Source organism: Diabrotica undecimpunctata, chromosome 3, assembly GCF_040954645.1.
Source record: "Diabrotica undecimpunctata isolate CICGRU chromosome 3, icDiaUnde3, whole genome shotgun sequence".
In the NCBI taxonomy this organism is placed as follows: Eukaryota; Metazoa; Arthropoda; class Insecta; order Coleoptera; family Chrysomelidae; genus Diabrotica; species Diabrotica undecimpunctata.
Window position 1 is genome coordinate 46,493,011 of NC_092805.1, and position 22,553 is coordinate 46,515,563.

Here is a 22,553-nt window from a genome sequence, read left to right on the forward strand (position 1 = left end):
TTATATTGACTCCTAGTGAAAATAAAAAACTATGTAAATTGATACATTATATTCCTACATTGTAGGAATATAAATACAAATGTGAATAGAAAAGACGAAATATGAGAAAACGTCTGAAAAAGTAAGAAAAATGCCCCTAAATAAAAAAAATTCACCCTAGAATATATATGACAAAGAATATTAAATCAAACAAATCCACACGTAGGTGAGATTATAATCGACTATATAATTATTAAAGAGATAAAATATTCTTATTTTAATTATTTGTCTTAATATTATCTTAATTTGTGTAATATAAGATAGGTAATCATTATAAATAGTGAAAATATTTAAAGAGGTACCTTGTATACAAATTTACAGCTTAATTTGTTTTTAGTATACAAAAGTGTCTTTCATTGCTTAAAATAATTTTCAATAAAGCAAAAACTAACACAACTTCAAAGCAAAAAAACTATATTTTTTAAAATATTGGGAATAACATCTTCCCTAGAACATAGGCAATTTACATTACACATGTGGATAGATTTATGTATTATTAAATTGCAACTATTTAATATTGAACATTGAACCAATATTGAATATTTCTATATGTTTTATCACTAAACATTATTCTCTAGGGATAGCTTTTGAAGATAACCGCTATTGTAATTCCCAATATATTAGTTTCGTAAATTCCACCATAATATTCTTTTATAATATGGACGAAGTTGTAGGTTTACTCTTTTTGGTAGTTTTCTAGTTGCGATCACTTCTCCCTCGAGCAGTGCAGATCTCCCAGATATTATGATCTAGCTAGTGTCAACGCCGTGTTCCTTCATATGCCTAAGGTTCTTTCTTTAAGCACCGGATCAACATGTGACCTCACACCTTAAGTGTCTCGGACATGGTTATTTTTAGTTTTAAAAATTACCGTAAAGAAAACTACCGTTGCACCAATTTGCCGAAAACTAAAAGACCTCATGTTTTGATACAAAGCAATATCTATAATTTTTCTTGTCCGCCCAAAACAGAATTAGTATTTCTAGTCAGAAGTTGCGTCACTCTCAACTGAAGCATTAGAACTCGTTCAGATACCTGGCATACAGCGATAACCCATTTTCTAACCTCCCTAGAAATTATAAATCCTACGATGATAATCTTCTCCTGCATAATATACTTCATGATTATCTACATTGCATTGGCCAGATTCGGGTCACCTTATTTTACTAATACCCAAAATTATTATATGCTATATTCTCATCTCATTTATTACATTATGTATTTTCCGGGGCAATTATTTAGTTCCTCAGCCATAATGACATTCCTGGGAAAAATAGTGTAGTCGTCATTCCCTTGGCTTTCTATGCCGCTGTGTACACGTTTAGGTGTTTACCACCGCACCGGGTACTATTATGTATTGACTGTTCTGGTCTAGATGATTTCGGTTCAATACAAATACTGAAGACTCAGTTGCCGATTTCCAGGTTTGATATTATACAAACCCTAAAACCAGAGGACTGCCACTTCCGCCCTGCAAACCGTTGTGAAGACTTTCTTCTTCGCCAAGGATGCCGTTGTTGACTTCATTCCTGACCCTGGTATTCAGGACTCTTATCAGGTACTAATTTCCCAAGTCAGGAAATACCTGAAATCTACGGACCGCAGAGATTGATTTAGTTCCTCTGATAGGACTATCCAGAAGGAGTTCATACCTGCTACCATATTTAAAGAAGTTGAAACAGATCTTGAGGATATCGAGTTAGATAATGATGCCAGTAGTTCGAATGATATCAGTGATGAGTTTGAAAGTAAATATAAAATTGTGAAAAAAGAAATGGAATTAGCCAAAGGTTCAAGTTTCAGAGAACCAAGATTTATTGCCAAAAAAAGGGGGTGTATGGAACAAACATCATAGTCGCGAAAAAACACAATAAAAACACGCTCCATAAATAGAATAATATGAATGTCTGGTGTTAAACATAAAGCGAAATATAAGAAAATCACATTACAAATTTTAATTTTGTTACTGATACATTATTAGAAAGCATAGTTTATTACACCAATCAATCTATGTATGTTAATCCTATTTATTAACCAATCAAACAGCTAAAAAACAGATATTCCGGAATTAAAAAAGGTATGCTGCACCTATTATACTGGGCGTTTTAAAAACTAGTCATTAATATCTAGTGGATCTTTTTAGAAGAACAGATGGGTTAGGTGTGGAGATTTTTCGTCACTTAAACAAATAAAGTTTTTATTGATAAATATTCGATATAATGATAAACCAACTAGAGTCAACAGGCAGAAATTGTATAATGTCCCAATCAGGAAAATTTTTGAAGATTTCAAATCAAGTCGTTTTCAAATTACTCACTTTCCGAACACATTACAATTGATAAAATGCTATGAAGTTATAAAGACCGATGCAATTTTTTCAAAGTTTATATTCCAAAAAACCCCAATCGGTATGGCATTCAAATATATGTAAAATACTTATTACTAAACTTACCTAGAAGACGCTTCTTAGGATTACGTTACAGGTTATTAGAAGATTATATGAAGTCTTGCTTATTCTGTTACTGCATTGCCAAAAACAACTCGTTTGAAAATAATAGAAATTATTAATAGAAATTTAAAATTTATCACCTGAAAATTGAGCTTGTCTCATGGAAATTATCGTCCGCATCCTCATCGCCATCAAATTCGGAAACACAATCTTCTTCTTTTTCTTCTCGTAGCTTTTCTTTCTCTAAATTGGAAGAGGCAACAGCGCGTTGTGCGAAATAAAAGTGTTAAACATTTTTACCAGTGTTTATTCCGATTTTTGAGGTAATAGTGAGAAATAAAATCCAAACTATACGTGAAAAATTGTATGAGGACATAAACTCTCTGCAGTGCAAAGAAAATTGGCAAAAAGTGACCTGTAAGTAAGTTTTAAAACATTTTATTGTATTCAAAACAAAACGACATTTAGAAATTCCAGTTCTTTTAATAACAGATAAGAAGACAAGTCTTGATCAAATTGAATGCGACGTTGCCGGTTATCCAAAAAGTTTCAAAAATCCAAGAAAGGAAATCCGCTAATTAATAATATTAACTAAATAAACAAAATTTAGAAGAAATAAAATATTTAATAAATTTAAATTTCATACTCAATTATTGCTTGAGAAGTTCTAGAGCTTCTGACGGGTTGACCGGAGAACTAGAACTTACCGCTTGCTATAATATAGAGTAAAAAATACATAAAAAAGAAATAAAAATGGATAGCGATGATGACTACACCTCAGAAGACAATAAAAAAAGAAGTCGAAAGGAAGATGATGAAGATATTTTCAACAAGAGCAAGAAACTTACCAGAACACCAACCAAACAACAGAAAGATGAAAACAAAATAGATCAGCTTTTAAAAATGATGCAAAATTTAACAGATCAAACAAAACATCTAACAACGGAGGTAAAAGGAATAAAAGAAGAACAACGAGAATATAGAAATGACCTCAGAGAATTAAAAAAAGAAATAAATGAATTCAAACAAAGTAACCAACAACTAAAAAAGGAAAATGATGAAATGAAGCAGGAACTAAAGATAGTGAAAATGAAGGTAGAACAGCTCGAGAAAGAGAGAAAGGCTAACAATGTTATTGTCCAGGGTCTACCGATGGATACAAATAACCCAAATGTAGTCAACGAGATTATGGCAAATTTCGTGGAAAAAGAATTAGGCATTAAAGTAGAAATAGAAGATGCTTATAAAATAGGCGACAAAACATGTCTTGTAAAACTAAAAAACAGAAATGAAAAAATTAAAATCATGAAGAACAAAAACAAACTAAGGGCATCAAAGCCAGAAATATACATCAATAACGATCTAACGCAAGAAGAGATGAAGATCCAACAAGAAATACGGAAAATTGCAAAATTTCAACAAGAAAAAGGTATGAACACCAGAGTAGGTTATCAAAAATTAAATATTGACGGGGCTATATGGAAATGGAACAAAGAGAAGAATGAACTGGAAAAGGCAAACCAAGACACGCCAAAAAACCGATAAAACAACAAATATCGTACACACAACAAAAAACGGAAACGAAAATGACAAAGGAAAAGGACATGAATAGATTAGATAAGATAAAACAGACGAGCAGGAAAAAATATAATAGAAAAATGAAAAAACGCGATGAACTAAAAATAAGTACGTGGAACATCAGAACAATGCTTGAACCAGGAAAAATGCAGGAGATTGTCTCAGAACTAGAAAGATACCAAATTGATATTGCAGTGATTCAAGAAATTAGATGGGCAGGTCAAGGAGAAATAAATAAAAAAAACTACACACTACAGTATTCGGGACATGGAAAACAAGGTCAATATGGAGTTGCTTTCATAATTATGGGAAAAATAAAAAATAACATTATGCAATTTAAACCAATAAATGAACGTATGGCTTACCTGAGAATTAACGCCAAACCATTTAATATATCAATCATAAACGTATATGCTCCAACTGAAAGTGCTGCTGCGGAGGAAAAAGACAAAATGTATGAGGAACTTGAACGAGAAATGGAGAATTTACCTAGAGAAGACACAATACTGGTAATGGGAGATTTTAACGCCCAAGTAGGTAAGGAAGACTACATTAACCAAGTAGCAGGTAAACACACATTACACGAAAAAACAAATGACAATGGTCAAAGATTATGTAACCTAGCAGCTAGTACCAATATGATTATCATTAGTACAAATTTCGAACATCCTAAATACCATAAAGTAACATGGATTTCCCCAGACCAAAAAACATGGTCCCAAATAGACCATATTCTGATTACAAGAAGGAAACAAACATCGGTTACGGACGTGAGAACTTACAGAGGTGCGCATGCAGACACAGATCATTTTATGGTGACTGCAAAGGTAAAACAAAAAGTCAAAAGAACTCTAAAAAACACGACAATGAAAGACAAATGGTACGTAGAAAAACTGAATGCTCCAGACATAAGGATTAAGTATGCTGATGACATGAACAAAAAACTAAAGGAACAGTGTAAATATACAAAGGATATAGAAACAGAATGGAGAAATTTAAAAAAATGTATAAATGAAACAGCGGATGTACACATAGGAATAAAAAGAAACAAAAAAAAACAAGAATGGTATAATGAAGAATGCCATAACATGCTAAAAAAGAAGATAGAAATTAGACAAATGTGGATAAGAACAAATAGACAGGATTATAGGGAAGAATACAATAGAATAAGGAATGAATGTAAGAAAAAAATAAGGAAAATTAAACGTGCCTGGTTAGATGATAAGATAAAAGAAATAGAAAAAGAAAGTAAGAACAGAAACACAAAAGCATTTTATAAGAAAATTAGCGAGCAAAACAAAACTTTTAAAGGAAAGATAAAAGGCATAAAAGATAAAAATGGAAAAGTATCAGAAAATGATGAAGAGTATAAAGAAATTTGGACTCACTATTTTAAAGAATTATTAACAGAGCAAGAAGATCAAGACCTAAATGAAAACGTAGAAGAAGAGACAATGATGTTAGGAAACCAGCTAGAAAGACCAACAAAAGAGGAAGTTGAGGAAATTATAAATAGCAGCCGTAATGGTAAATCTTCAGGATCAGACGGGATCAATATGGAACTTATAAAATATGGTGGTGAAGAATTAAAAGAAAAACTGTACAATTTAATAAAAGACATATGGGACGAAGAAAAAATGCCGGAAGAATGGAACAAAGGACAAATTATCACGATTCATAAAAAAGGAGACCAACAAATGTGTAATAACTACAGAGGACTGACGCTATTAAACACAGCATATAAAATTATGTCGACCTTAATACATCGAAGACTGACCAACGCTATGACGAATATCATAGGACACTATCAATGCGGATTTATTAAGGGAAAGTCTACAACAGATGCCATACATACAGTTAAACAAATTATGGAAAAAGCTCATGGATATAAAATAGAAATTGAACTGCTTTTTATAGATTTTCAGCAAGCATTTGATACAATAAAAAGATCAAAATTAATGGTAGCTCTGAAAGAAATGGGAATACAAAACAAATTAAGACGATTAATAAAAATGACAATGAGTAGAACTGTAGTGAGTATAAAAACTCAAGTAGGAGACACAGAAGAATTTGTCATAAATAAAGGGGTTAGACAAGGAGATTCGTTATCAGCAACCCTGTTTAATCTTGCCCTGGAATACATCGTCAGGAAAATAAACAAAGGTACCCTTAGAACTAGAGAAGGACAAATAATAGCATACGCTGACGATATTGTGCTAATAACAAAAAATAGAAAAACAATGGAAAAAATGTTAAATGAAATGGTAACAGAAGGAAAAGTAATGGGATTAAAAATAAACCAAGAAAAAAGAAAAATAATGAGATTTGATAAAAACTTCGAAAACAAAAAGGTTAGACTAGGCGAATACATTTTTGAAGAAGTCGAAAAATTTAAGTACTTGGGAATATTAATAACAAACAATGGAGAAAGAGAAACAGAAATCAAAGAAAGGATTATTACAGCAAATAAGACCTTCCATGCAAATAAGAAATTACTAAAAAATAAACTATTGAGTAAGAAATCGAAAATGAAGGTATACAAAACAATAATTCGACCGACGATGATGTATGCAGCCGAAACCCTCAGCATGACAAAAAAACAAGAGGAAAACCTTAGAATACAAGAAAGAAAAATACTAAGAGCAATACTGGGACCAATAAAAATAAATGAAAATGAATTTAGACAAAGAACGAACCTTGAGCTACTGGAAGAAATTAAGGAAGATATAGTGTGTAAAATAAAACAACAAAGAGCAAAATGGCTAGGACACGTATGGAGATCAGGATCAACTACGACGATATTCTCAATATTGGAATGGACACCAGCTGGCAAAAGAAGACGTGGAAGACCAAGATCTACATGGTTACAAGAAGTTGTAAATGATCTCAACAAGGCGGGCATACGACAGTGGAAAGGAAAAACCAGAGATAGGACACAATGGAGAAAAATAACTGAGAAAATTAAATAAGGAACATGAGGACTGATCTACCTCAAAACATAGATCTAGAGAGCGTAAGCGGCGTAACCCCTAAAGGGGTGTTTAGCCACATATATGCACAACTTGCTTCCATCTTGAACGGTCATCTATAATAGTTGGGTCAGTGGGTAGCCCCATTGTTCTTAGATCTGACCATATATTGTCTCTCCATCGCATTCGTGGACGTCCTAAGGGCTTTCTTCCTGTGGGGGCTTCCTTCCATATTAGCTTGGCAAGGCGGTTATTATGAAGTCTATGGACATGGCCAGCCCATCTTAGACGTTGGGATTTAATCTCTTGGACTATATCGCTCGCTCGATACATCTGGTTGACCTCAGCACTTGTTCTTATTCGGTATTGGTTGCTATTAATGTCGTGATAAGACCTAAAGATTCTTCTGAGGATTTTCCTCTCAAAAAACACAATACTCTTCATTCATTACATAGATGGTTCGCTATATACTGAAGTTCAGCTTCTGTAAGCGGTCGGTTTTGAGACATCTAAAAAACATAAATGGTAAAATTATAATGAAAAATAGACCTAAAAAGATAATTTAAAGTCTTTTAGAACTTTGTGTAGCAAATACATCCTGAACTTTGCTTTAATGTATCCATAAAAATTTTATTATTGTGCGTAAACTACGAACTCGAGATTTTTTTGGTTTGGTCTATAAAAAAATAACCTTTTGTTTGGTACAATCCTCAAAATTTTTAAAAATATTTACCTTGTGTTAATGTCAAACAACAAGATTTTATAGAAATTTTGTTTAATTTTGTAGAAATATTGTTTAATAAGTGGCATACATTTTAAAATAAGGAATAAAAATTGTTTCTACGCCGGAATAAATAAAAAAAAAATGCATTTTGGGGGTTAGAATTATTATAAAATATATTTATTCCTGTAATAACTATTCCAGTGCTTTTAAAGAATTATCTGCTAGTTAAAAATAATGAAAAAAGTACACTTGACATATACCCTCAACTTTTGTCCAATTATTCCAAATGATACGTGTAAAAAAAACATAATTTTTTTTACATATACTGTTGCAAAAGGCATGCTGGTAGCTTATTATACCAGTTTTGTGAAAATCACGTAGTTGCCACGCCGCATACAGGTTTTCGGCATTCATACCTACCAGCAATCAATCAAAGTCTGATGTCGAAATAAGCCGTAATAGCTTGTGGTATATATAGCTTCCAGAGAGCGTTAAAGGGTTTAGGAAATAAACAGGACAGTCATAGCTCTACAAATTCAGATTAACACAAATCACTGTGTAGGCCCCAACAACGAAGACCTTCCACCACGACATCCCATTAAAAAAAATCAATAAACAACATAAAAAATTCTTCGGCCAACAAAAAAAATCAAAAAACGCGCATCAGAGTGCTAAAGGGGGAAGGGATGGTCTAGAGCATTGGAGCGAGGTAGAGTGACTCCTGTTTTACTCGAGTTAATACAGCTCGCTCCAATGAATTGTTACACCCGAACGTAATTCAAAGAGGAACATGTCTCACAGGCTAGGTTTAATTAAATTGCTTGCTTGCTTAAAGGGTTTAGTTGATTTTAAGATGTTGAAGTACAGGAAGAATTTGATTTCTTGAAGTAATTTGAGATATTTTACTGCGTTTAGATTTCCTTCTGACAAAAAAACCAATATTAATTATCATCTCCCAAAATTCCAATCTAAAAATTTAACTTGTGTGGATACTGAGTACGCACAGACACAAGACCAATGACGTACAACGGATGGATTCTGTTGCCTGTGAATTGTGAAAGAAAACTCGTCTGTAAACAAAATACATTTTAAAAAATTATTATTTTCACTAGATTTCTTCCATCAAAATTTCACAGAATTCTATCCGTTTAAAATGATCATCAAGAAATATTTTTTTGGTTATCTCAACTTATAACAAGGTTAGTTGTTTTTATTTTCAAAATTTTGCTCACTGTTTTTTCATTTAAGTCAACTTTATTGGCAATTTGTCTACTTGAACACTACGTCACTTCAGTCAATGCACAGACCTGGCACTTTCTCTAATTTCTAGTGCTTGAACAATTTTCTATTCACGAGGTTGATCCGATGAGCAGCAGTTTTTAAATCTGCGATTAGTATAGCCAAACTTTATAAATTGATGAATATTATCCAATACAAATTTTTTATGGGTGCTGGCCTATTTTGAAAAGCTGTAATAAAGAAATTAATAGTTTTATGTATAGAATGGCCCCCAAAGTACTATTTTATTATTTGCACTCTTTCTACAGTGGGGTATATTTGTTGTGTGCAAATACTTGGAGGGGATACGAGAAACGAGTATGCGCGTGCAGCGGTGAGATCTTGCAACTTCGTTAGCATATTTCATAAGTAGTTATTGACGAAAATGGGACTTCGCAAATGCTGTGTTATAAATTGTAAAAATGCAACAAAAAAAAGTAAATTCAAGTTCTATCGATTTTTAGCTTCTAAGCACAAATTAATTCAACGAGAAAAGTGGATTTATATCATAATAAACCAGAAATAAGTAAGATAACCCAAATTCTGCATTCATACGCCCAATTTATTAATAAGTTTGACGTGAACATTGAATTAAAAGTAAACTTTAAAGTGTAAATTTCAATAATAATCATGGTGGTTCAAGTTTGTTTACAATTTTATTTTTTTTTTTGTTTTAAATAATTCTAAATATTTCTTCAAGTTCGGATTACGCCACTCAAAAGTTGACAGAAAAGAATTGACTATTTAAACCATTGGTATGTATGTTTCTTTGAAAGGTTTAAGAAAAAGGAAATATATAAAAAAATACAGTTATGGAATTTAGTCTAAACTGAACATTAGTTAAAGTGTACTTTAGGTTGTCATTATGAAATCGGGCGTTAATATCGCTCCAAAATATTGATATGATATGCAATTAATAATTGTATTTTACATTGGATATGATATTTGGGTAAAAAGGTATTTTATGATTTATTTTCTGGAATCCAGTTTTTATTATTTTATCCATATTAATAGAAATACTGCAATTTAATAATTAATTTTATTTACTACATACAATGTTTACCTTTTAATAACCTCATAATCTCAATCTTAAATGTCAAATAATGAAATCTAAACGTAAAAAAACATACTGATGAATTTTTGCAGTTAAAAATCAATTCAAAATTTTTGCAAGTTAATTATTAATATAAATATTACAATAATTATTGTATTAAATAAACAAGTTTAAGTCACTTTATTTGCATCTAATATAAGTTAATAAAAGTAATTAAGCTAAAATATTAGTAGTGCTAACACCTTCGCTGATTTATGCCACTAGGTGTCGCTCTCCGGAACTTGCACATAGCGAATAACACTTCATTGTGAGCGTTGATGCAGATGTGAAGGGGAGGCTATGGGAGAATAAAAGATAACATATAAATGCCTCAAATTTAAATTTCAGTATATTATAACATAATATTTTTTAATCTATATCCCATAAATTGTATATACCTAATTTTATGAAATTTAAAAATTATTTTATATTTTGTAGGATCAACCTGGTTGTAATCTGCATAGTTTTGACTACATTGATCTTAGTCGCCACCTCAATCTTAGTAATGGCGGAAGAATTTCAACAACTGCCAGAAGCATTAAGGAAAATATCTTCCACGTTAGTGCATGAGAGAAAACGGCGAACCGCTTTCATCTGTGGAGTGATCATTCTTATGGCTATGACTAGCTCTTTAAACTTAATAAACTTTAACTACACTAGTGAAACAGTTTTACTAACTGATCAAAACAGTGGTCCCAATTTTTCAACTCTGTCGTTGTCACGGACTATACACCACAGTTATAACGTTTCAAACCCTACTATTATTGTTAACTTTCTCGTACAAGCAAATGTGAATAACAATTTTACGGTAAACATTGATAAAAATGTAGCATGTGATGAAACCTGCAAGAAAACTTTATATGAAGGTATAGAGTCCCAGTTAAATAACAAAACTAATGATATCTTTAAAAATTTTAAACAAAATGTTAGTGGTATCGTGTCACAGAACTATAGTGCGAAAAAAAGACGAGATTTAAGTGCCAATAATTTTAAGTCTTCCGAGATCGACAACAGCAATAAAGATGAATTTTCTAGTTTGTCTGCAAGTCTGGCAGACGATACTGACTGCTACCATCCAGAGTATGTAGTGTTTACATGGGTCTTATGCCTCATCGCTCTCGCTACAGCTCTTAAGCTGTATTACCTCATCAAAATTCTTTTATTATTATTAATGTTGTTAGTATATTCAACTCTTATTCTGATGCCTTCCAGTCTATTTACTGATGCTTTTGATGATGATAGTCTACCAGAGTAAGTATAACATATATGGTATTTTTATATATTACAGAGATAGAACATTTTTAGGATGACTCACCTGTTGCAAGGATCCAATACCTAATAGAGTTCTAATAGAGTTTAGTTTTGTAAACCCGTATTATATTTATACCTTAATTGGTCAGTACGTTATATTTTTATCTTTAATATGGTGAATTATAAAGATTGTAAACAGCTTTAACAATCTAACTACCCATCAACGTTGAGCGCCATTGTGTAACAATGTAACAACCAATATGTAAGAGTGGAGTTACTATCCATAGCCTTAGGTCCCAATTGTTTAACAATAAAATGACACCTCAGCTCTGTAACTATAAAACGACACGCGAGATGACAATTTTATTGTTGAGGCTTTGACTAGCTCTGCCTCAGGTGTAGCTATGTCTGATCTTAAATGCAAATCTGAACAATGAGTTTGGTAAGGACAAATAAAGGATTATAATAACTAATCATATTTATTTAATTAAAGAAACAGAATTTAATATTAACAAAAGCAAATCTTACCTAAACCTTTACAAACAAAAAAGTAAAAATGATGGCAATTATATATTTTTGCCACTTCTGTATGTAGTTTTGATATTCACATAATTATGTTGGCTTGTGATGGAGGTTTTACATGGAGATATTGTTGGTTACCATGGAAATTTTTACATGGATATGTTATTGGTTTCCATAGAGATGTTGGCTATGATATTTTAGTCTGTCACATTTGTGGTGCACTATGTGGTTATTTGGGTGTCACACCAAAAAAAGGGACAAAAGAGTCCAATATAAAATAAAAACTACAATAAGGCTCCTCGTGTTAACAACAGCATAAATATTGTATATTACATTGACATGAAGTTTTAGAATAATACGAATATAAAAAAAAATTAGCAGTTGGCAACGAGAATTAAATGAATATATTTTATACAAATATGTATATGAATTTAATGATTATTAAAACAAATTTGTTAAACGAATTACCATTAATTACCATTAAGTACCATTAATTAAGTCGTAAAGAAAACTTACGTATTATTTAAAAACAAGTCAAAAAGGAATATTATAAAACAATTATCAATTTTACAACTTAATATTTGTAATACTCACCTCAAGTGAGACTAAAGAACAGAAATAGCTTTATGAACTATAACACCACTTTAAATAGATAAAAAAATACAGAAAATAACTTTCCCTTCTTCCATTAATTAAAAGCAAAACTTGACATGACAGATCGGAAGTTGAGAAATGCTAACAGAGGAATAAACTTTGTCGCTATTTAAGCTAGCTACGGGGTTTGAATACAAGCGGTATGCAAAAAATAAATAAGCAAATGAAAATTTAAATTAAAGAATAATGTCTAAACAGAATATTTAGTTGATCGAAAAGTTGAGCGCCAACTATTTTTAGAATAAAAATGATAAAACAAAACCCAAAGTTAACAAATGAATTAAATCAAAAGAAATTGGAATAAAATAGCTATTTAAGAAGAATATCAAATATGGGATATCTATAACGTTACTGTAACCATCGAACAACCCATCAGAAACGGTGGGTGCTAATGGGTGAAACTCACAACTTTCTTTGGGAGCCAATTGTTAGGCCTCATCTAGCTCAGTCTCTCAGGTGTGAGAATGTCTTATCTTAGAATTAAATCTGAAAAATGAGTTTGGCTGAGACAAATGAACTTATAAGAAGATATTGACTAATTATATTTATAGTACATAAAAAATATAAAAAGATTTATTATTAAATTAAAATTAAAGCAAATCTTACATAAAGCTTTACAAAAAAGCTTTTTCTGTTTTCTACAGGCATTTCTTTTTGTTATTCGCTATCGATTTCTACCAATCAGGTTTTTCTCCTAATTTGTATGCTAACCTCACCTTTATATGCATTTACAAAGTACTATTATTCGTAAATCTCATAGCTTCTTTAAATTCTTCTTTATCTTCAATATATATTTGCAATCTTGACATTACTTAATATTTTCCTTTTTTTCCGTTCTTACCATTCTATTCTACTGTTTGTTTCTTTTAACCTCTTCTTGATATCGTCGATCTTTTGTTTTAGTTTTTTGGTTTTCTTTCGTTATTTATTGATTTTTCTCTCTTACGTTTCATATTTCCTGTCGAGTCTCTTTTTATTTGTTCTCTAATTCTCTATTGGAGGAAAACAATCTTTATTTATTAAAGGATAATGAACGAGAAGAACAAAAACCAACTATACTCTCAAGAAAGAGAAGTATCGGAATCATTAAGAGATTTGAACAATTTAAAATCAATTAAAATCACATATCACAATAGAATACCGCAAAAATAGAGTTAAAATATTTTAGTACTATCTTTAAAAAAGAAAAAGAGGGGATCCAAAAAGCTATAGGATATTTACTTACTTAACTTGCAACTTGACTTAGGTTAGTTAAATAAGGACATATGTTTGAATAATAAATCAAACATTCTACATTTTTAAAACTTAAATACAATATTTTAAGTAATATAATTGTATAAATAATACAATTATTTTTATATTACAATATAATTTTATCGAATATAATTATCTATATATTTAAGCATGCTGTACATATTTCAGAATGCATTTTGAAACATAAAATTAATGCAATAAATCAAACATTCCACATTTTTAAAATTTAAATAAAATAGGTATTTTATCGAATATTATTATCTTTATATTTAAGTATGCTTTACATATTTCAGAATGCACATTCCACTCTCTGCTCAAATGATGATTCTTCTCAACGTGTTTGTTCTTATGGTAGCTTATCATGCAAGATTAGTTGAGGTTACATCAAGACTGGACTTTTTGTGGAAACAACAAGCTGAAAGCGAACTGAATGATATGCAAGAAACAAGACACAATAACGCACAACTCTTGAAGAATATTCTCCCCGATCATGTTGCATTGCATTTTCTTTCTACCGACAGAAATAGTGAGGTAATATATTACTATCATTAGGTATTTATAGGAAAATGATAAAACAAGGTTTGAACTTGAATTGAGGTCCTTGGTGAATTCAAAAATAATGTTTTTTACTTGTGTTTTTGAGTCTTGAAAACGGTTATTTTGCGTTTTTCTCAGTTTTAAATTATTTATAACTAGACTTCGGCAAATATGCAAATAAAAATGTAGAAAATATGCGCATAAATATGCACGTGTTTACCCGAAAATATGCAAATATTTTACAAAATATGCATACAAATAAATAAAAAAATCGTAAAATAGTAACAATTTTATTTAAAAAAAAAAGTGTACATAACTAAATATTTCCTACTATTCATTAAGATTTACATTTATTTTAAGTAACTACATCATTTTTAAGTATGAATAAACTTATTTAGAATTATGGTAACAATAAATGACCAAGTGGTGTTCAAAATTTTCTAACAAAAACTTGTGGCTTCTGTCTGAGTACATATATTTATATATGGAAAAACTTCGTTCAACATCAACTGATGTAACGGGAGCATTTTTCAAACTAACCAAAACATTTGGTTCTAAATTAATTGTTTCCGAAATATTTCCAGCTAGAACACTGTGTTACGTAAAAATATGAGTCATAGTTTTAACCTGTAACATGTTTTTATTCTAATATGTTGTAGAGTTTACGAGAGGCCTCGATTTACCTGAGCGACCTTCCAGAACCGATGCGAGGGAAATCCAGTTTGCCTTTACCGTTTCGCCGTCTACTCAAGAATGATTTGGACTTTTCGAGATAACGGCGATTTATGTATAAAAATAAAACATTTTTATATGGAAGGACAGTTAATTCTCAAGACCCGCGCTCGCGAATTTGTTACGTACGGATATAATAAATTATTGTCAGATAAGTTAATATAAATAAAGAAATAAATTAAATCCGTAAGTGTTATAAATATTGAACCTTTTAATAAATTCACAACAAATGGTGTCAGAAGTGGGATCGAACATAAATTAGACTTATAATAATAATACAAGTGAATATAAAATAAATTGTGAAAATGACGACGATTTATGAGCTCACAGTGACGAATTTAAGAAGACATCTCGAAGACAGAGAATTAGCTTCTACCGGAAAAAAGGCTGAGTTAGTCCAACGACTAAAGAACGCTTTGCTAGAAGAAGGACTAGATCCAGAGACTTATATATTTGAAGATGCTGTCCTCTCGTCGATTTCGAAAGTTTCTGGTGATGTAGCCAAAGTTTCTGGTGATGTAGCCAAAGTTTCTGGTGACATCGCATCATTAGAGAACAAAGTTTCTGGTGACATCGCATCATTAGAGAACAAAGTTTCTGGTGACATCGCATCATTGGAGAACAAAGTTTCTAACGAGATTTCTTCTTTGGAAAGCAAAGTTTCTGCTAACATCTCTTTGGAAATCTCTAAAGTCACTTCTGAGATGTCTGCCCTCGACGATAGAATGTCGTCGTTAAAAAACCAAGTTGCTGCCGATATGTTGGCCTTCGAAGAAAAGATATGGAAAGAGATGGAAAAGAAGCTGGAGGAAACAGGGACAGCAGAGAGAGGAAACAATCCGATTACAGTGGAGATAAAAGAAGACGAGACGAAATGTAAGTTGGAGACACGGCCGAAATTTGAAGGAAGTGGAGGTTCTATTCATGTTAAAGTCCCAACTTTCGACGGAAAATCATCATGGAACAACTACATGAAACAATTCGAATCAGCCGCAAGAGCAAATGGATGGTCTGAAAAAGAAAAGGCTGTAAACCTGACTATCGCTCTTCGAGGAGATGCCTTAGATGTGCTTCAGACCATAGCAGTAGAGGAGACGGATGATTTCGAACAACTGAAGAAGAGGTTAAATATGCGATATGGCCACGAACATTTGGAGCATGTATATCAGTCGCAGCTTAAAAATCGAAGACAAAAGAAAGATGAGGCTCTTCAAGAATATGAGGTAGATATTGCCAGATTAGTACGATATGCTTATCCAACAGCTCCCGAAGACATGATGGAAAAGTTGGCCGTTCAAACGTTTATTGATGGTCTTCGTGATCATGAAATGCAGAGAACACTACGATTAGCTCGTCACAAGACGCTGGTTGATGTCTTATCCGCCGCCCTCGAATACGAGTCAGCTACGCAGGCCTCTGGCGGGTACAGTAAAGTTAGAACTGTAAAAGAGGAAGGAGATGAAGATAAACTTGACCAGCTTGTTAATATGATGAAAAGCATGGCATACAAGAAAACGAAGACCATCAGATGCTGGAATTGTGGCGAAATAGGACACGTACGAAGCTCCTGTAAGCACCCTAGGTACGACGCAAATCAAGAAACTCACCATCAGGAAAACTAGAACGGGTCAGCCTTAGGGGGGCAGCTTCGACCCAGAACTTCTCCAAAGACCCTCTCATACTAATAGCTTCTTTGAAATGTCGTGAAGATAGTGTATATGTAGATGGAGACATAAATGGTAAAAAGCATACGTTGTTGGTGGATACCGGAGCGACCAGAACCATTATACGCCCGACAGTTATAAACAGCCGAAAGAAACTGTTACCAACGAGGTTACGACTTCGGACCGCTACAGGTGAAAATGCCAACATTCATGGAGAAATCCAGGTACAATTGGGAATTGGGGCAGAAAAGTTTGTCCATACTGTTATAGTTGCTGACATCGAAGAGGATGTTATATTAGGAATGGACGTAATGAATATGCATGGATTCCAATTGGATTTTAAGAATAAGGTAATCAAAGTTGGCAACGAGGAGGTATTTCTCCATCCACATAATGACAACACTGTGCAAGCAGCCATTAAAGAAGATACAGTCGTGCCTGCGAGAAGCGAAACGATCATAGTAGCGCGACTACAGGGAATTGTAGACGAAGGGAGACCTGTTATGATGGAGCCTTGGAACCACGACGATGAGGTTGGCCGTGGAATCATAATTGGAAAGGAATTGGTGACTTTGGCTAAGGAAATTCCTGTGAGGCTTATCAATGTCAATGACTACCCAGTGACTACCCAGTGACAAGAGACAAAAGTAGGAACTTGTGTACCTGTGACATCCATAATCCGTCAGGCGACAACATCTGATAATTCCAACGACAAATTCGACCAAATGGTTGCAGTTGCAGGACAGTCTCTAAATCAGATGGAGAAAAGGAAATTAAGGGAATTTCTTCGGCAGTATCGTGATATTTTCGTACCGAAAGGAGGAAAGACGGGAAGAACTACCGTTGTTAAGCATAAAATTGATACTGGTAATGCTAAGCCAATTCGTCAAACAGCTCGACGATTACCACAGGCGAAGAGAGAGGAAGCTGAAACGATTGTTCAGGAAATGAAGAAAGACGGGGTGATAGAACCCTCTACGAGCCCATGGGTCTCTCCGGTGGTCCTGGTTAAGAAGAAAGACGGAACGACGAGGTTCTGTGTGGATTACCGTTTGCTGAACAACGTTACCAAGAAAGATAGTTATCCTCTGCCTCGGATCGATGACACATTGGACACATTGGCTGGAAGTAAATTGTTTTCTACTTTGGATTTGAAGTCTGGATACTGGCAGGTAGAAATGGACCCAGTAGATAAAGAAAAGACAGCCTTCACCACAGGATCTGGATTGTGGCAATTCAACGTTATGCCATTTGGACTCTGTAATGCTCCTGCGACATTTGAGAGGCTTATGGAAAATGTGTTGAGAGGGTTATCTTGGAAAACATGCCTGGTTTATTTGGATGACATAATCGTCTTAGGAGAGACATTCGCAGATCATTTGAGGAATTTAGAAAACGTTTTTAATCGACTTAAAGCTGCCCAATTGATGCTAAACCCCAAGAAGTGCCAGCTATTTCAAGGTAGAGTCAATTATCTGGGTCATATAGTCAGTAAAGAAGGAGTGGCCGTGGATAAGGGAAAAATCGATTCCATTAAGGAATGGCCAAAACCAACTGACAAACATCAAGTGAGAAGTTTTCTTGGACTATGTACTTACTACCGGAGGTTTATTAAGAAGTTTGCAGATATCGCTAAGCCATTAACGCGACTTACAGAGGAAGCAAGAGAATACCGCTGGGATATAGACTGCCAAAATGCCTTTGAAACGTTGAAAAAGCATTTAATAACAGCACCAATTTTAGGGTATCCACTGCCAGAAGGAGAGTTCATCTTAGATACGGATGCAAGTAATGTGGGAATTGGAGGAGTGCTGTCTCAGATTCAAGGAGGACAGGAACGAGTTCTCGGATATTTTAGTAAAGTTCTTTCAAAACCTGAACGGAATTATTGCGTCACGAGAAGAGAACTTCTGGCAGTAGTGAAATCAGTAGAGCACTTCTATCAATACCTATGGCAGAAAGTTTCTAATCCGAACCGACCATGCCGCCCTTAAGTGGTTGATGCAGTTTAAGAATCCAGAGGGTCAGATAGCCAGGTGGATCGAACGACTCCAAGAATACGATTTTAAGATTGAGCACCGGGCCGGAGTTAGCCATAGAAACGCTGATTCTCTTTCCAGAAGGCCATGCCCAGCAGAGTGTCCCCACTGCAACAAAACGGAATCCAAGGAAGCAGCAGTGCTAAGAACGACGATTGTCAACGACGACTGGACGCCTACTAAGATAAGGGAAGAACAAGAGAGAGATCCAGTTATACAGAAAATCCGAAAATGGAAAGAGGAAAACCGTCGACCACCTTGGCAGGAAATATCAAACCTATGCTCAGTAGTTAAGACGTATTGGGCCCAGTGGGACTCATTTATCATCGAAGATGGCTTGCTTAAACGAGTCCTGGAAAATGATGACGGTTCAGAGAAGAGAAGACAGTTGGTGATCCCAAAGAGCAGAATAGCCGAAGTACTTCGTCAGTTACACGACAGTCCATCGGGAGGGCATTTTGGTGTAAGGAAAACCCTTCAGCGAATTCGGGAACGGTTTTATTGGATGAACAGTTCCGACGACGTAAAAGACTGGTGTAAGAAATGTACTATTTGTGCTACGAGTAACGGGCCTCACCGAAAAAGGAGAGCTCCTATGAGACAATATAATGTTGGAAGCCCGTTTGAAAGAATAGCTTTGGACATCGCTGGGCCATTTCCAGAAAGTGAAAATGGAGGCAAGTACATGCTGGTAGTAATGGATTACTTTACTAAGTGGGTCGAGATTTACGCACTTTCAGACCAGAAGGCCGCCACCGTTGCAGATAAGTTGATCCAAGAATATATCAGCCGATTTGGAGTGCCTTTGGAGATCCATAGTGACCAAGGCAGGAACTTCGAAAGCGATCTATTCCAAGGAATATGTGATAGACTAGGCATGAAGAAAACAAGAACTACCGCGTATCATCCGCAATCGGATGGTATGGTAGAACGAATGAATAGGACAGTTGGCAAGTATTTGACAAAGATGGTGTCCGATCATCAGCGAGACTGGGACCAATACCTTCCGTTCTTCACAATGGCCTACAGATCTGCTGTTAACGAATCAACAGGCCAGACACCAGCCAAAGTCCTATTCGGACGCGAAATGCGACTACCTTGTGATCTCGAGTTTGGATGTAAACCTGGAGAAGATGTAGCAGGTGAAGATTATGTGATCGAATTACGAAGAAGAATGGACGATGTACATGAGTTGGTCCGTTCCCACCTTCAGATCGCTAGCGACAGAATGAAGAAACGGTACGATACACAAGCCGAAAAGGGTTGCTTTAAGAAGAACGACAAAGTATGGCTGTATAATCCCAAGAAGCGAAAAGGTTGTTCTCCCAAATTGCAGCAGTTTTGGGAAGGTCCATACCTTATTATGGAGAAGATCAACGATGTCATCTACCGAATAAGCAAGATTCCGAGGGGAAAGCCGATGATAGTACACCATAACCGGTTGGCGTCTTTCGAAGGTGACCACAACGTAGATGAAGAAGTGGAAGTAAACCAAATCCACGATGTGTCTGACCTCACGTTTGAGGAATTCATGGGTGCCTATGGAGGTACCGGTAAAGCGAGACATGGTGTTACCACTGAAGAAAAGCAAGATCTACTCGCGCTCCCCGATGACTACTCGCTGGCCCTTACCATCCCGGCCAGTATCAAAGACGCACCAGGGTTGGCATCCGTCTTTCGAAGGAAGTTTGGTCGAGTTGCAGAACTTCAATGCCAAGTGCCAGCTCCCGGTAAAACCTTGAAACTCCAAGATGCATCACGTTACCTTTTCTACCTGGTAACAAAAGACACTGCCCGTGACCAACCTACCTACCGAGATGTATGGGAAGCCTTACTTCAATTGAGAGAGCACGTACTAGAGTCCGACGTGCAAAAGTTAGCCATGTCAAAGTTGGAGTGCCGCCAATTAGATTGGAGGGTTATCCGAAATATGGTGGAGGAGATCTTTAAAGACACCGAAGTCCAGGTGTTAGTCTGTTGCAATCCGCATAGTTACTGGTGCGGAGAGAAAACCGTCCCTTGTCATTTTTATACAACTGGAAGTTGTAAAAGAGGGTCCAGTTGCCGATACCAGCATACCGTTCCAGTTCTAGCCCCGACAAGGTTCCAGGAGGAACCATCTTTTGAGAGGGGGGCAATGTTACGTAAAAATATGAGTCATAGTTTTAACCTGTAACATGTTTTTATTCTAATATGTTGTAGAGTTTACGAGAGGCCTCGATTTACCTGAGCGACCTTCCAGAACCGATGCGAGGGAAATCCAGTTTGCCTTTACCGTTTCGCCGTCTACTCAAGAATGATTTGGACTTTTCGAGATAACGGCGATTTATGTATAAAAATAAAACATTTTTATATGGAAGGACAGTTAATTCTCAAGACCCGCGCTCGCGAATTTGTTACGTACGGATATAATAAATTATTGTCAGATAAGTTAATATAAATAAAGAAATAAATTAAATCCGTAAGTGTTATAAATATTGAACCTTTTAATAAATTCACAACAACTGACTACTTCAGAAAGAATATGGCAACCTTTATTTTTTTCCATAGTAGCTTCAAATTTTTTTAAAATATCTTTTCCAATATTACCTCTAACGTTCCGACAACATGACGCAAATTCTTTTATTAATGCTGTACTTTCGAACAATGACAGTTTTGGTGATTCTAACTGAGTACCGGTAATTGTTTTTTGAACAAAACTAAAATTTGATTTTATAAATGAAAGTTCTTGTTGAAGCAAGTTACTCTGAAAAGTTTGTTTAGAATCCAAAAGAGATTGGGAACTTTCATCTGTTAACGTATCAATTATGTTCTTTATTTTAACAAAATGATCTGCATAAAAATTAGCTGCTTCTAACCATGTTCCCCATCGCGGGAAAATAGGTTGTGGTGGAAGAGGAATGTTAGGTAGCATTTCTTTATAAAGTTGAATTCTTATAGGAGATTTAAGAAATACTTTTTTGACACTGGATATCATGGTATTTACAAGAGGAAACTTTTTTCGTATTTCCTCTGCAACTCTGTTTAATCCATTGGCTACACAAGTAACATGTATTAAATCGGGGAAAAATATTTTTAAATTTTGTCCTGCTTTCACCATATAAGGAGCAGCATCCGATAAAATAAGCAGTAATTTATTAGAAGGAATAGTTGTCGGAAGAAAAAAGGTTGCTAATGTTTCTTGTATAAAACGCGAAATTGTTAAAGCATTTGTTTTCTCAAGTTGCTGGCATGAAATAAGATGAGATTTTGGTAAGGTATCTTCTTTAAGAACACCAATCAATAAATGAGCAATATACTTTCCTGAGGAATCAGTGGTTTCGTCTACAGATATGTAAAAATAATTATCTGCAATTTCTTCCTTAATATTAATTAACACCGACGAGTATAGCCCGTTCACATTATTTCTTCTTAGAGACCGATCACTTGGAACATTAAGTTTGCAATATTTTTTTAGAAACGAACTAAAATTTACATTTGCTAATTTTGAAAGCGGTATGTTTGCAGACACTAATGCGCGACACAAGTCTTCATTAAAAGTTTCTTGCTCATCTAATTTTTTTGAAGTAGATTGGAAACATTTAGCCATTGAAGTTTGATGTTTTCCTCCTATTTTTCCTTTATTTGCAATGTGTGAAGCAGTTCTCACATGTTGGTCTATCTGAAATTTCTTCTCACATGCTATCTATAAATAAAAATAAAAACCTTTATTTTAACCCAACCTTTAAAATATAAAAATATACAAGGTGTTTTTGGTTAATCAAATAACT

The 22,553-nt window shown here is 34.2% G+C and overlaps 1 protein-coding gene across 2 annotated transcripts in view; it reads left to right on the forward strand.

The window, feature by feature from the left end:
* The window catches only part of Ac78C (adenylyl cyclase 78C), a 757,610-nt gene that overhangs the window by 704,330 nt on the left and 30,727 nt on the right, over positions 1-22,553 (forward strand). For both annotated transcript variants that reach the window (XM_072525847.1, XM_072525848.1), the window contains 2 exons: positions 10,569-11,381; positions 14,105-14,342. In XM_072525847.1, coding sequence (XP_072381948.1) covers positions 10,569-11,381; positions 14,105-14,342 — 1,051 coding nt within the window. The remainder of the gene's footprint in view (positions 1-10,568; positions 11,382-14,104; positions 14,343-22,553) is intronic.